Source organism: Poeciliopsis prolifica, unplaced genomic scaffold (assembly GCF_027474105.1).
Source record: "Poeciliopsis prolifica strain line A6 unplaced genomic scaffold, Auburn_PproV2 SCAFFOLD005, whole genome shotgun sequence".
NCBI lineage: Eukaryota > Metazoa > Chordata > Actinopteri > Cyprinodontiformes > Poeciliidae > Poeciliopsis > Poeciliopsis prolifica.
In genome coordinates this window covers 3,624,001-3,638,991 of record NW_026562380.1, presented here as the reverse complement: position 1 = coordinate 3,638,991, position 14,991 = coordinate 3,624,001, and the positions used below count along the sequence as shown (strand labels likewise).

At 36.7% G+C, this 14,991-nt stretch overlaps 2 protein-coding genes across 3 annotated transcripts in view; both read left to right on the top strand.

The window, feature by feature from the left end:
- Positions 1 to 647: 647 nt before the first annotated feature.
- Positions 648 to 8,351, top strand: tsnax (translin-associated factor X). The gene is made up of 6 exons (XM_055029663.1): positions 648 to 973; positions 2,106 to 2,195; positions 2,286 to 2,400; positions 2,664 to 2,794; positions 7,509 to 7,630; positions 7,777 to 8,351. The coding sequence occupies exons 1-6, from the start codon at positions 958 to 960 to the stop codon at positions 8,152 to 8,154; spliced, it is 852 nt and encodes a 283-aa protein (XP_054885638.1). The 5' UTR covers positions 648 to 957; the 3' UTR covers positions 8,155 to 8,351.
- Positions 8,352 to 10,441: 2,090 nt separating this feature from the next.
- Positions 10,442 to 14,991, top strand: part of disc1 (DISC1 scaffold protein) — a 48,206-nt gene continuing 43,656 nt past the window's right edge. For both annotated transcript variants that reach the window (XR_008605968.1, XM_055029875.1), the window contains exon 1: positions 10,442 to 10,998. Coding sequence is in view for 1 of the 2 variants with exons in the window: in XM_055029875.1 (XP_054885850.1) it covers positions 10,929 to 10,998 (70 nt within the window). In the remaining variant the exon portion in view is untranslated. The remainder of the gene's footprint in view (positions 10,999 to 14,991) is intronic.

The window sequence follows — 14,991 nt, the reverse complement described above, 5'->3', positions numbered from 1 at the left end:
AATACTTCACTAAATATATTAAATTTATTTGCATTACTCCTTTTGTTAGAACAGAATAATCATATTTTTTAAAATGTGCTAATTTCTGAAATGCCAACAAATCTTTACATTGATTACTGAGAACAGCGTGTTTTTGAAGTCCTATTTTAATTTAAAAAAAGTGAAATGAGAAAAAAACAAACAAACAAACAAAAAACCCCAAAACATAATGATAAAGTTAAAACATCCCGGATGGCATTAAACAGTCAGGATAACACTCAGGGCATCTTGACCCATAACAATAAACATTGGTGGATAAAGTTTGACATTGGGGACAACTTTAAGCTTCGAAGATAAACATTGGAAACAACCTTACACGAATTTTGAATTTGATTGCAAATGAAATTTTTCCATCAAAAAATAATTTTCAAATGGGAATCTGTTTAGGGTATAAATAATTTTATATGTATGGCATTTTCTGTTTTTGATTTGACACAGTAACAATTTTCTCAGTTGTGAACCGAGCAGAGGAGAGATGTACAGAATCAATGTTTAAAGATAAAATAAATTAAGAAATACAGAACTAACTGCAGGTAACGATTAGCGTGGGGGGAAAAAATCACACATTATTCTACTACATTTCCCATGAAGCACCACGCCACCTTTTCTGTTACGCATGTAAACAGCGCAGAAGCCCCGAGGTTACCGCATGGATGCCTGCTATCAAGAAACAAGTAGACTACATTTATTTGGCTTAATTATTGCGCAGAGATTATTTTATATGTTGATCAAGCTTGGAGATGGTAGTGAAAATGAGGTAGAGTTTTGTCCTTTTGTCTAAAAATCCAAAAACAGACTACCGGTTGTATTTTGTTTGCTGCACCCCGCCAACGAAAGCTAATCTAGTAACACTATTTAGACACTCGTAGAGAGCCGACTTTATAATTTAGGGAAAAAACAAACTGTACCTCTAAAAGGATGAATAAGCGAGAAGGTAAGTCAAAGACAACTTACAATTTCAGACGAATTATGTTAAATGCTCAGAATGAGCAGTTTTATTTAGCTAACAACACATCTTTTATAGTTCATTTATGCACTAGCTAACTTTAGCCATAAATGTTTAATTTCTATTTGCCCTATTGTTGTATTGGGGCTTTTTAGCTCAGTATTAAAGCTCTAATTACTCGTATTTATGTTTGTTGGTTTATGTTTATCTTATACTAAAGTGTAGAACAGTGAAATAAAAGGAACAATCGTATACTTCTGTGTTTTTGTATTCAACCGTATTTACTCAGATGCTCCAATCATGAAATCTAGAATAAATAAATTGCTCAGATTGTGTTCTGTAGTTTTATTCGTAATAAAACTTTATTTGAATGAATGAAAAGCCTCCGGGGCGCACTTCTTGTTGATTTGTGTTTTATAATATTAGAAAAACATCCAACTGCAATGCTATTATTGTTAATTGTTCTGGCAATATTGTTTGTGATTTTCTGTTACTTGCAGCAACTCTCTGTGAGCTTTAGGATCTCCCGCCCAAAATTATATACCAAGGGCAGCAAGAGTTCCTGCAAATTTTCAAAGTATTACAGAGCATGATTCATGACAAGTGAAGTAATATAGCCTCCTACATATTTCACACATTGTTATTGTGGTGATGACTTCACTGGCCACATGTCAAAGCTAGAACTTAGTCATTCCAACTCCAGGTGGGCAACAGAAGAGCCACCCTGTTAAATAAAATAAAACACCATGTTCAGGTCCCTCATATAGATTTAACCCTCTCCAGGCAGGTGTTGCAGATTTGCAACAACTTAGACAGTCTTTTAAAGTAATTTGAGCCTGAGAGGGTTAAGGTTAGAAGGGGTGAAAGTGTGCACAAATGCCTCCAAATTTGTGGAGCCTATCACCAGATAAGCTGCTAATAGTGAGGAAATGAGTTCTTCTGTTTGAACTCTGTCTAGAATAATAATAATAATAACAACAACAACAGACAAAAAAGCAACACTTTTTTCATATTGTGAGAGTTTTAATTTATTAATCTAAGCTTACAGAAAATAATAGCAACCAATCTGATTTTTAAAAATGCTCACTTTCCATCATTGCTTACTTATGCATGGTGTCAGGTGAGGGCTGGTCACGGAGAAATGCTGAAGCTGCACAGGAGCGTGACGCACATGCCAATTCATCCTCACCAGTCATCGCTGCATTTAAAGGTAAGTCCATCCTTTGTAGTTTGTCATCACTTTTTAATGTTTAAGTCTCTTTCATTAATAAATATTAAAACTTTCTTTCTGTTTTTAAAGTTTTCCAGCAGGAGCTCGACACCAGACACGACAAATATGAGCGCCTCCTTAAGATCAGTCGAGACATCACCATTGAAAGCAAGAGGAGCATTTTTCTTCTGCATAGAGTGACCAAGTATGTTCAGGTTATTTTTCTGAGAAATAATTTTCTGTCTTTTATTTAAAAACTTATTTTGAATTCCTGTTTTTCACATTTTTATTTTGCTTATGGCACATTGTGAAATTTTACATTTCCTCAGAACCAGGACAAGACTTAATTTAGACTATTACAGCTACTATGTTTGTATGCAAAAGTTCTGTTTGTATGCCTGGTGTCAAATACCAGTTCTGATTTCCAGTTAAAATAATTCAGATCTTTGTTTTTCTGTGGCTGCAAAGCATTCCGGATACTGAAGGAGTTTTGAATGAGGCCGAGAGCAAACTGGATGGAGTCAGGCAGAAGATTGGGCAAATTGCTGAGGAGCTCAGAGGAGAGGATATTTATCAGTTTCACAGAGCTTTCACTCCAGGTGAGCTGTTACAAACTGTGTGAAAACTAAACTTTTCAATACATTTTCTTTATACTTTACAAATCTAGAACAAATTTGTTCTGGGTCTTCTTAGCAACCCAGAACAACTGGAACCAACATTTAGTTTTATACTTAATGTAATGACTATTTGTCCAAAAACTCAAAATCCCAAAATCCAAAACTTGAAACTTAAAAGTGATCAAAGTAAATGTGAATTTCATTCAAATAGCCACTTGATACACTGTGGGTTTCTGGCTCACAGTTCCAAAAAAGATCAAAAAGTCAAAAATGCAGGTCTTTGTTTATTCCATAGTTGCAGGTAAAGCATGGTACAAACTTCACATGAGCCCTATTGTTTGGCTACCTGAATGTCTCACCTGCAGAATGACGCTTGTGACTGGCTGGACAGACTGAATGGTGAAGTGTGATGGTCCGACCAGCAAACTCAAGGACAAAGGCATAAAAAAATAACTATTTAATTTTTCAAAGAGTTAAAGATTTTTTTACAACAAATTTCAAAAAGAAATATAAGAAAAATGGGCCCAAAAAAATAATCAACTAAAGCATACCAACTCAAACAAAACTAACTGACTCTTTACAATGACACACAGGGGGAATTTATAATACAAAGGCTAGCCTACACACACACACAAGGAGGGGTGGGGGAACAAACAAAACAACCACAATACATAAACATAAATAAATTCAAATCACAACATTTTACTTTAACACAACTATAAAAAACAAAACAACCTAACACCATAAATATTATAACAATAGAGTGAGAGGAAGATGTCAACAGGCGAGAGGAGGAGTCTTCCACATCAAATTCCCTGCTTCCCGCAGCCTGATGGTTGGTTCCAATTACTGGTTTGAGACAATCAACTCCTCCCAGCCAGTCCTTCAACTCAACCAAAAACAAAATAATTAATATTCTAATAAACCAAGCGTTTATAAATGTGTGCACCAATCTAGTAAACAACTTAATACCAAAACCCACCAAAGAAAAAGTGATATAACCAATATAAATATTATCAATATAAAACATTAACTAAATACTAACACTAAAGAAAAGAACACTTAAACTGAGAAGATGGAGGAACCTCCACACACTCCCCCTCTTCTACCCAGCTAGTCAAACTTTGACTGATTGACTAGCTGGGTAGACTGGTAAATAAACCATGTTACCACCCATGTTCATAAAGAGCGACCTAAAACCTATGCATTCATACTGTGAAACACCCATGTCCCAAACTGAAATAAATTAACTAATGAAGTGAATTACTAGCCAAAAATCTCATTCTAAATAACTAGAATTCAACAAAAATTCTGTTTAGATTAACTAATACAAATTCTAATATTTAACTGAAAATAAAAAAAAATAGCTCCTACACTTAACCAACTCTCTAATCCAGAACAAACTTAAGAGAAACCCCTATTAGTTTTTAAATTATTGTCTACTTATTCTTTTTCTTATTAAACATGGGGAACCAATATTTAGCTTTGTACTTTACCTCTTTGTTTTTCTTTTGATTTTGTTGTTTGGTTTATATCGCCTTCTAATTCATGTAAAGCACTTTGTACTGCCTTGTTGCTGAAAATGTGCTATATACATAAAATTACCCTACCTATCAATAAATATTCATTAATTTGAAAATATGATACAAATCACTCTTCTTTCATGGCTGGTGTACTATGGAAGCGTGTTACAAATGGATATGTTTTTTAAAAGCAGTATTTGTATCTGTGTGGCTATCAGCAAAATAATTACCTAAGAAAAGAGATAATCAATAGTTTTTATCATCACTCATATAGTTATAACAATATAATCACAAAATACCATGATAAAACTTTGACCTGATTAACTTCTGATTTGCTTCCAGGTAAACCAATTGTGTAAAAGTATCACTACATAACTTAAAGGGCTATAGATTCTTCTTTTTTCAATAAGTTGTATTTATATTTTATTGAAATAGCAGAAAATGTCACTGAAAATGTTTTAAAAATTGACCCTGTAGTTTTAGTACATTTATGTAGAACAAAATGGCAACAAAGTAGCTTTTTCCATTGAGTATGGAGAGTGCTGTATTGTGTGTCGCTACATGCATGATTTCAGTGAATTGTCTATTTATACTTTGGCCATCTTTTATCCTTGTCGGGTTCATTTGAAGTGAAAGATAACGTGACCTTGATGCTGCTGTGTGTATAACAGACAACACTCTCTGATAAAGCTGCTTTCTGACACCAGTGCCGGTCTTTTTGAAAGCAGACATAAAGTCTGCTGCGTTTGGAGAAAAAACATTGCTGGGAGTGAGAGGGAGCTGTTATCTAGCAACTCGGAAGGGGTTTTTTAGATTGCGGCCACTCAGGGAATCGGTGGTGCCTCGAATACAACGTGACCAGTGGCAGTTTCCACCAATTACTGGTTTCAGTTTTTTTTTACTTTATTAGATGGTGACTGAGCTCAGATCATGGGTTTCCCTGATAATCTTTGCTGTAGAAGTCCCCAGGCTTATGAAATGGGTCTGTTTTTTTTGTTGTTTGTTTTTTTTATAAGGACTGTTAGAGACATTGAGTCTAAATTTAAACACAATTACCACTGATAACGCAGCACTTTGATAAGCTATTTAGCTCGACCTCAGTAATGACGCTGTGAAAACAGAAATGTACTTTTCCCATGAATCACTTACTTCTCAGTGAATCTCTCTGTGGTCCAATGCTAATCAAATACAACCTAAATATTCACTTTTCTCAGTATATTAATAAACAATCAGTATTTATAAAATATAAAAAGCAGTTTTTGTCTATCAGATCCCAATAGACTGTCCACGCAAATTTAGCCCTCAACTTTTCCAAATGCTGTGCCAATAAAATCTCTTCTATTTTCAGTTTGTTTTTCCCTTAGTCATTGTTTATGAATTTCATTGACCAAAGGTAATAATGGCTGCTGTACAGCAGATAGCATAAACAGCTCCAGGCAGTAAACTCAGGAACTGAACTCTGGCTGTTTGCCTCAAAGCTTGTGTAACCTTTTCATGTCAAATATCCTGTCCTCAATCAGAGACTCCACCTTTCTTTGCAGGTTCGGTCTACATATGGACAATATGGCTAAAAAAAAACGTATCACAGTACAAGTGTTTCATATTAGTCGATATTGATAATTATTGATTCGTTTTTTGTTTTAAATATCTGAAATACTGCCAAATTGGTAGTGTAACATTTTCTGTTTACCCAGTTTTCACTACATGCTGTTTTATTTATTTATTTATTTTTTTATATATTTAAGCAGTTATAAGGTTGTTGCAGTTATGAGTGACTAACTCACTCAAACATTGAGTGAGTTAGTCAATACAACCATGGTGTATTACTATCTCTGTGGGAAGAGGCCCTCCTGCCTTTCCCAGAATGCTGTGGGGTTCAGTGAATATTCTATATATTGAATATTCAATCAGACGTAATACCTATCAATATCAAACACATGTCGTGATCTATATTGATATTGATTTATTGCCCAACTGTAATATAAATGTTATATTGTTATAATTTTAAATAGCTGCAAATATCCACAAAACTGTAATGCTTGTGTATTACTGAGTGTAGCGCAGACCTTATACAAGATGAATGAGAAATTAATGTACATATATTTGGCATCTATAGAAAAAGTTGACTGCAATCGTCACAGATTGGAGATTTTTTTTCAGGTTTATTTATATAGGTGGATGTAAGAATCTAACTACTTCAAGTATAAAATAAGAAATTTAAATAAAAAGTCAACAGGCAGCAGATTCTTTGATTTCACACAGCTGAAAACAGTTATGTTGCCTTCAATACGCTGTTAAATTGTAGTAAGAAAGTAGGGTGCAAATAGCTATTTTAGTTATCAATGAACCTATCAATTATTCTGACAATGAATCAACTAATCCTTGTTTTTATTCAATATTAGAATGTTTAATTTATTGTTTGTAAAGATACAAACAATAAATTAAACATTTTATTGCTTAAAATTCAACAAGATAGCATCCCTCTGATGTACACTTTGCAACTTGAGGAGTTCTGAGTAGAACATGTTTAATTTTAAAAATAACAAAGCATATATATTCTCCAGTTAACAACTGGTCGATTACAAAATTAGTTGATGATTATTGCAATAATTGATCGATCTGATCATCATTTCAGTCCTAATTCAAAGTAACTTATAGGTGTGAAGAAAATAAAAATCAATAAAGGGTCAATTTCTTTTAAACCCTCTTTACCCTGAAACACCAAATAAAATCCAGACTTATTTCTAATTAATGAACGTCGTCTACCTGTGTGTGATGTCCCTGTGAAGAGGCCCTCCTGGCTGCTTGTTGCTCCACGCTGTGGTTAGCAATATGAACGCAGTGCGGCGGAGCCTTTGAAGCCCGAGTGCAGCTCCTAAAGTAAACTTCAGACACGACATCTTCCGTCCTGCAATTATTTGATTGTTGTTTACTCAAGGCTGAAAACAAATGAGGGTTCATCTTAGCCGCTACAAAAAAAATCATCACCATTTCATCAAACAATGGAGGCAGGAAACAAGATGATTATTTTCATCTGTGCTCTTTAATGCACAAACAGCAGGTGTTAGCATTTTCTGGATCATTTAATTTCTGCTGTATAACAAATAAAATAACTTAGTACATTTTTTACACCATCTTGTGCGGATTTATATAAGTTATATTTTGTGCTTCAGGAATTCAGGAGTATGTGGAGGCCGTCACCTTCCTGCACTACATCCGTCATCGCAGCCTTATCAGCCTGGAGGAGATAAATGCGAGGCTCGTCTTCATGAAAACCGACAACACAGATGCAAAAGTACATTTGACAAGTTACCATCTCAAATAACATGTCTATCTAATGTTTCTTATCAAGCCTCACGTAACATACTCTGATGAATTTTAAAGTGGTGTGAGTAGTTTGTGTGAAGCAGTTGAAACCTTTTTTCATTAATTTATTTTCAGGAATCGGTGGAAGCCCCGCCTTCGTCAGCTCAAGTCCTGACCTTCCAGGTGACGCCGGCCGACTACCTGCTGGGCGTGGCCGACCTGACAGGAGAGCTCATGCGGCTGTGCATCGGCAGCGTAGGCAACGGCGATATCGACACGCCCTTCCAGCTGAGCCAGTTCCTGCGGCAGATTCACGACGGCTTCTCCTACATCGGGAACACGGGGCCTTATGAGGTCTCCAAGAAGCTGCACACGCTCCGGCAGAGCCTGGGCAAAGTGGAGGACGCCTGCTACACCCTGCGTGTGCGCGGCTCGGAGATCCCCAAGCACATGCTGGCAGATGTGTTCTGCACCAGGACCACCCATATGGACACAGAGGAAGGAGTGATTTAGCTAAACACTCTTCATCACCTTTGGTGTATCCTTGTTTGGTATATTGTGTTGCATTTTTAATGTAGTGTGAGAACCGTTCTTTCAGCCTGCTTGTTAACGTAGCACAAACATTGTTACAGTAGAAAATCTGTTGTTTTCTTTGTTGAAATTTTAAATATTCTGCTGTTTTGCATGAATAAAAGTTTGGTTGTGTTCTCCTTCAGACTTCCAGCTGCTTTGATTCAGTTTGTTTATTTTCTCTGTGGCCTTCTTCTGTATCACTCAGATGATCTGATGGGATGGACCATCAGATGCTGATAACAACATTTGTACATCAGCAAACACAAACAAACCCCTTGTTTCAGATCACTATTTTCTTTGATCACTCACCACCACATTTATTTGCATTATATCTAAAGCTCAGAGCATGCAGAGAAATATTAAGGGTGAGGAGCTGCCATATTGTTACTAGATGCTCCTCATCTGAGGAGGCTTATTGCTTCAATTCAGACCAAAAATGATTCTTGTTTGCATCACTTCTTGGTTCAAACATGTCAAAGTTTCCCACAGAACTGCATTACTCCAGATTCAACTTTAGGAGTAAACCTGAAAGCCAAGATCAACATTATTTAAGGACAATTGTTTACTGAGAACACAGTTCTGCACATCGTAAATATATTACAATTATATTTTTGTTTGATCTTCAACATCTCTTCCATAGATTTTACATCGAGTACATTTATTTTTTTGTGCTAAAGATCTAAATTTCATCTGGTTTAATGTGTACATGTTCATATTTCTCCAGAAATCTACTTAAAAACAATAATAGGTGAACAAAAATGGTGATAAAGTTAAACAAAAAATTTTTTAATTGTTTTAGTGGAAGCTTCACCTTTGAAGAAGCTTATTGAATCCTTTTCATACTTTTTCCAGAATCATTGCTGACTTTATGCGCTTTTGATTAATAGTGATTAGCTGATGTGAATTACTTCAAAAGTACTTTTCATATTAATCAACACAATCCAGAAGATATTTATTTTGGCCTTGACCTTGATAATAATTTGAAAGCTCCAGTTTTTACTTGTAAATATTAATGCTGCCATCTTCTGGACAGTATTGGTACCAGCTGCAGACTATTATAATTGAAAAGCTAAAGGTGGAAGGTACATACAAAGACCCACTCAATGTGCATTTTTGTGCACATTTCTCCTGGTAATGGCCAAAAAGAATTGACACACAAAAACATTCTTTAATAAAAACTAAAAGGAAGTCGATAAGTATATCTCCTTAAAACTTAATGTGACCAAATCCAGAGATTTTGTGTAGATTTTACCAGGTGAAGAAGCTGATAGTGATTGACCGAAAATTCTGATAGATTTAGGAACAAACATTTCAGCTCCTCGTCGACTGATTTGTCTCTACCAGGCAGACATCCAGCTGTTATTAAAGCAAAGTATAAGTAAAGTAGAGAACCTTGATACAAATTAGATTTTTCAAATTATAATAATAATAATATGCTCCGTCTCATTAATAAACATGTTTCTCTGTCAAATAGAATCCCGTTAAAATCCTTTGTTTGTGACAAAATGTGAAAAAACGTAAAGAAGTTATTTACTGCCATCTGGTGGCAGTCGTTGAGTACAACATCAGAAACGAGAAAAGCACATTCCATGTTTATTTTATTGCCACCACCAAAGTAGTGCGTTTATTTTTGAAATAAAATACTGGCGATAATAAATAAATAAATAAATAAATCTGGTGATGAGTCTGTTCATTTAGAGGAAGTTTTATCTGCTGCACTAGCTGATTAATGCTGGCTCTCCCAGTCCGCATGCAACCTGATAAAAGCAGCTCCATCCTCCACTCCGCGCTGAACTGAGCCGCTTTTATCTCGCTGTGTTGTCCATCAGCCAGCCGGGCTGAATGAAAGGAGCCTTTGGGAGTGTGGGAAAGAAAATGAAGGGACTCCAGCTCCTGTTCTGTGGTGGTTTTCCCATGGATTTCCCCTCAGCTCTTAATCAATGAAACATGTAAGGAACCTATGAACATTAACATGTATACTTGTTTACATAAATTTATCTTTTAGCAGGTTTGGGCAGAATGACTCAAATAGTAGATCCAGATGGAGCTTTCCTAATTGCCTGTCTCTTAAAAAAAGCATGAATAAACACAAACAGCTGCAGTGTTTAAACATCTGCTGAAGTTGTGACGCGGTCCGAAGGAGTCTGGAGTCAAATTCCTGAACACGTAGGAGCTCCAACACGGCGCATGACGCAGGGCGCATGACGCAGCGCGCAGCGGCGACAGACTAACGGATTTGCTGATCGATTACCGATCTGACAAGACAAAGTAGATTCCTATTCACTGCTATTTCTTCATATCGGATAGTTCTTTTTGTCCTCCTGCTTTTAATCTCTTCGGGAAACATGACCACAGGAGCAGCTTTTCTTTTCCGCCTGTTGAAGCGCAACTGAACCTCCTTGTTTGTTTTTCGCAGCGGAGAGAGAGAGAGAGAGAAAAAAGTAAGAATTTGATTTGATCAGCTGCTAATACTTGAATTTAAAAAGCATTTTGAAATGGAAGAACAATTGCACTTTCACACGACAATTAGAAGAGGAATTCATTTTAAAAAAGCGGCCCGGGTTTAGTTTCCACAGCGGAAATGAGATCAGTCCGTTCGCCTGGCTCCACTTTTTCTGAAACATGGTGGATGTAACTCTGTTGCTTCAGGATCTGTCATTATCGGACTTCTGAAAACCTTTAATTTGATAGTTATTTATATAATTGAGGGAAAGATGTTTGCTGGGCTGATGGGGCTCGACTGTCACCTGAACTCTCTGCATCACCTCTGCGAAAACACTGAAGGTAAGAAATAAACTGCTTTATTTCTTTTTTTCTTCCGTTTAAGGGGGCTGGTGTACGTAACTCTTTGCTTTATATCTCCAGAACCCATTACACTCACCCAGTGAATGGTCCGAATATCCTCCAGCTGAATGTAAATAAGACAGAAAACAACATTTTGGGGTCAAGATCAGCTCTAATCAAGGCTAAAAGTCTGCTACTAAATAATGTTTATGATGTTCATAATGCTTTAAAACATGGCCAGGTCTAATGAGTTCATGCCAAAACAGGACAGAAATCTGGTGCGTCTTTATTTTCATTAGGCTAGATTACTGCAGTAGTATCTTATAAAAAGGAAAGAAGTATCAGGCAGCTGAAAGTCACCCAAACCTCTGCTGCCAGAGTCCTGACCAATGATGATGGCTGTTTTGTCACTTGGGAGAAATTTTGGTCCAATCATCTTTGCAGAATTGCTTTACTTTTGAGGATTTTTTTGCATGATTAGCTTATTTGAAAGTCTTGACTTTGACTAGGCCACTTTGACACCTTACTTTTAAAATTATTCACAGATGGATTTGATGGTATTCTTTGTATCTTTATTCTGCTGTGTAACCCAAGTGTCCTTGACTTCAGGTTTTCCCAGTTGTCTTTTGCTTTGTAAACCTTTGAATTTTCTTAAATTTTATGATTAAATTGCGGTATTGTCTGCCTCCTGCTGCATGGCTTGTAGGGATGATGTGGTTTTCCACCTTTTACATTCTTTGTTTCACAACAAACCAAAATGGACTGTTATTTGTTGTGAAAATGTGAATCTTAGTCTCATTTGACCAAAGTGTGTACCAGCTAAGGTCCCTGTCCTGTTTATCAAACACTCCAGGCTTTGGTTTGTGATGGTTTGACAACTTATGCCATCACTTCTACACCACCAATTGGTATGTAAACAAGCTACAGTAGTTATAATAGGGCCTTTTTCATAAACATAGGTCCTCTTTCTGATGGTCGATGTCTAATATAAGTTGGGTTTTGTTTTGCTTCATGTTTATACACCAAGAAAACAGACAATTATGAATTAGAAAATACTCAGAAATTGGGTTGACTTCAAAAATTAAGTCTGGTTTCCAATCCTGACTGTTAATTGATTACTCTAAATTTTTCCTGACTTTGGTGCATGGATGATTTATTTATCTTGTTGTAACCTGTGTAAGTTGAACTCCATCTTTTGCTTAATAGTCAGAGATAAATAGCAGACAATGTATCAGGGATGGATATTCCTGATGCATTTATTTTAAAAGGATGTTTGAGGTAGGCTACCATTAATTGTCACAGCGCTGATTTTATTGTAGCTCCTTTCTTTTTTTCTCACTGAATAGGTTAACTCAAATTGAAGATTGGATTTTTAATACTTTTTTTAATGTCAAAGATTATAATATTCTTCATCAGGGTTCTGGTGAACAACTGGTTACACTTTCTAAAATGTAAGAGAAAATATTTATCATAATCATAATTTATCATTCTGTCATGTTTTCTGTAAAGTGCAGAAATTTCTTCTCAAGCTGCCTTTTATCTGAACATGTTTGATTTAATAAAATGGAAAGCACAAAGTGTTTAAATATCTGTCCACATCATCAGCTCTGTCACATTTTGCTGGTTCATGATCGTCATGGGAATAAACAGGAAGTCAGGCATTAAGCCTCACACCCGCAGAAATTTTTAATGCTGGACTTTCACGGGTAATATTCAAGCTTCCTGTTTATAAAACTGGCTGGTTTTCAGATAGCCTCTTGGTTCATTTCACTTCCCTTTTCTTCCTGCTGTTCTTCATCACGAATGCCGAGGCATCGCACATCTGCCAAGCAGCGCTTCTTCTCAGGAGGCTGCTGTGCACTGATCCTGTTCCTCAAATGTTTGTGTTTTTATGAGCTCCTCTGCATTCTTCTGTTGTTTCAGCAGCCAGTAGGGACACAATGTTTAACCTGAGGGTCTCTTTTAGCTCCAAATGTAAATAACTGTGACGCTTTGTTTTCTCAGACTTCGCCAAAGGAAAGAATTACTGAGGGGATCAATTGTTGCTGCAGCAGATTTGATGTTTGGTTGTTGGAGCTTTTTGATTTGGATGGTAAAAAGCAAACAGTCTGGACTGCTGAGAAATGGTTGCTTGATACAAAAGGGATTAAGGCAATAAGACCCCCTTCAACAAATTCAGACTTCATTTCTCAGAACCAGAATTGTTTAAGTTGTTCAGGCAAATCTAGTCTTAAAACTCAAAACTACCAAAGAAATTTTGGAGGCTTTCATTGTGGGTAAAGTGCAGGTTTAAAGATCTTTCAAGGGAAAAATAGTTACATTATTATCATTATGATTATTTTTATATGCTAAAAATGTAATTGACATGCATCTAATCTAAGAATGTTTGGTTATTTAATTAAATTTTGATACAGAATTAGAAAAGAGAAGTAAGAAAATCACAATTGATTTTTTTTTTATTTCTAGTGGCCTTAGTCCTACTCCATAGCTGGAATTTATTAGTTATTACATATATAATGCACCAGTTTGATGCTATGAAGCTTACCAGAAATTGGCGACACTGTCCACTGCCAGAAGTGTCGACCTTAACGAGCTGACCGTTAATATTAATTTAATATTTGGAAGCATAGGCAACAAGTAAACGTCTTACTAAAACTACAAGCAGACGAAAATTTTAGTTTACATCATCATTGACAATTTCTCCTTCTGTTTTCTGATTGGTCCAGTTAAAATTCCACCAGAGAAATCCAAGCTAATGGGAGAAAGCCCAGGCGAAGCAGAAGGGAAATGTGAATCAAACATAGGAAGACAGTGACTGTTCTACTTTCTAATGGGATTCCTGGCAAATTATTTTTGCTCACAGCACCACAGGAAGCAGAGAAAGACATACCACCAAAAGGCCAAGAAGTTGATGTCCCAACACACACATGAACATGTGCAAGCACACGCACACACACACACACACACACACACACACACAGTCAGACAGAATGAGCCCCTAGGCATTTCCTTCCCTTTTACTGGGAAAAGCTGTCTGTGTGCAACTGAATCATGGTGAGGATGCCGTAACACCACCAGCAAGTCCTTCTCCTTTCACCAGCCAGGCTCTTTCACTCTCCTGAGGGATCCCTGTATAATAATAGCAACCACACCAGATGGTGGATGGTGCTGTGGTATTTGGTCCTTATGTTGAAGGGTTGGGTTCCTTCAGTCTTTTATGGGACTGAAGCCACAGCTACAGATCCACTTTAATAAATGGAGCTGGGTGGAACTTGAGCTTTCATGTTGCGGTCCCAGTGGACCGGGCGCTCTCGGTCCACTGGGACCGACCTGGGCATAAAGGAGGCAGCTTGTTATCACTCTCTAAGTCTGACATCCTAAAGTGGATTCTGTTTATGTCCTATGCTCCCAGTCACATGGGACGATTGCATCACTAGAAGTCACTACGGGCTGCGGCTGAGTAGCCTATTTCCTTGTCTTGACACATTGCTGCGAGACATGGAGTCTACACATTCAGACGACAAACTACAATAACTTCTTTTAGTGTGTGTGAAATGGACAATGCTTATCTGATTCCTCTCGTTACAGCACAAAAGTGTCAGTGTGCCTCTGTGCTTTTGGTGTGTGCATGAATGGAGGGAGAAAAGTGAGTCTGAAGTAGGAAGTGCAGCTGGACACAAAGAGGCTGTTGATTCCCATCATCTCAGCTTGCCTCTATTGAATCCAACACATTATATGTTTCAATTTGCATCGCAGCAGGTGTCTAAATGCAAAAACAGAGCTTTCTTTATCACCCTAAAGAAAATCAGGCTCATAGCTCAATTAAATGTGATTGGCCAAGACAACTCTGTCCTACTTTCTAAGTGTTTTTAGCTCAACAGAGTTTATTTGAGCTTTTATTAAGACTTCTTTTTTTAGTTGTGTGGGAGTTTGTTTGGTTTTACTTCCCCCATTTATTTGAAGCTGCTTTCAGCTAAGCAAACAAAACAAAAT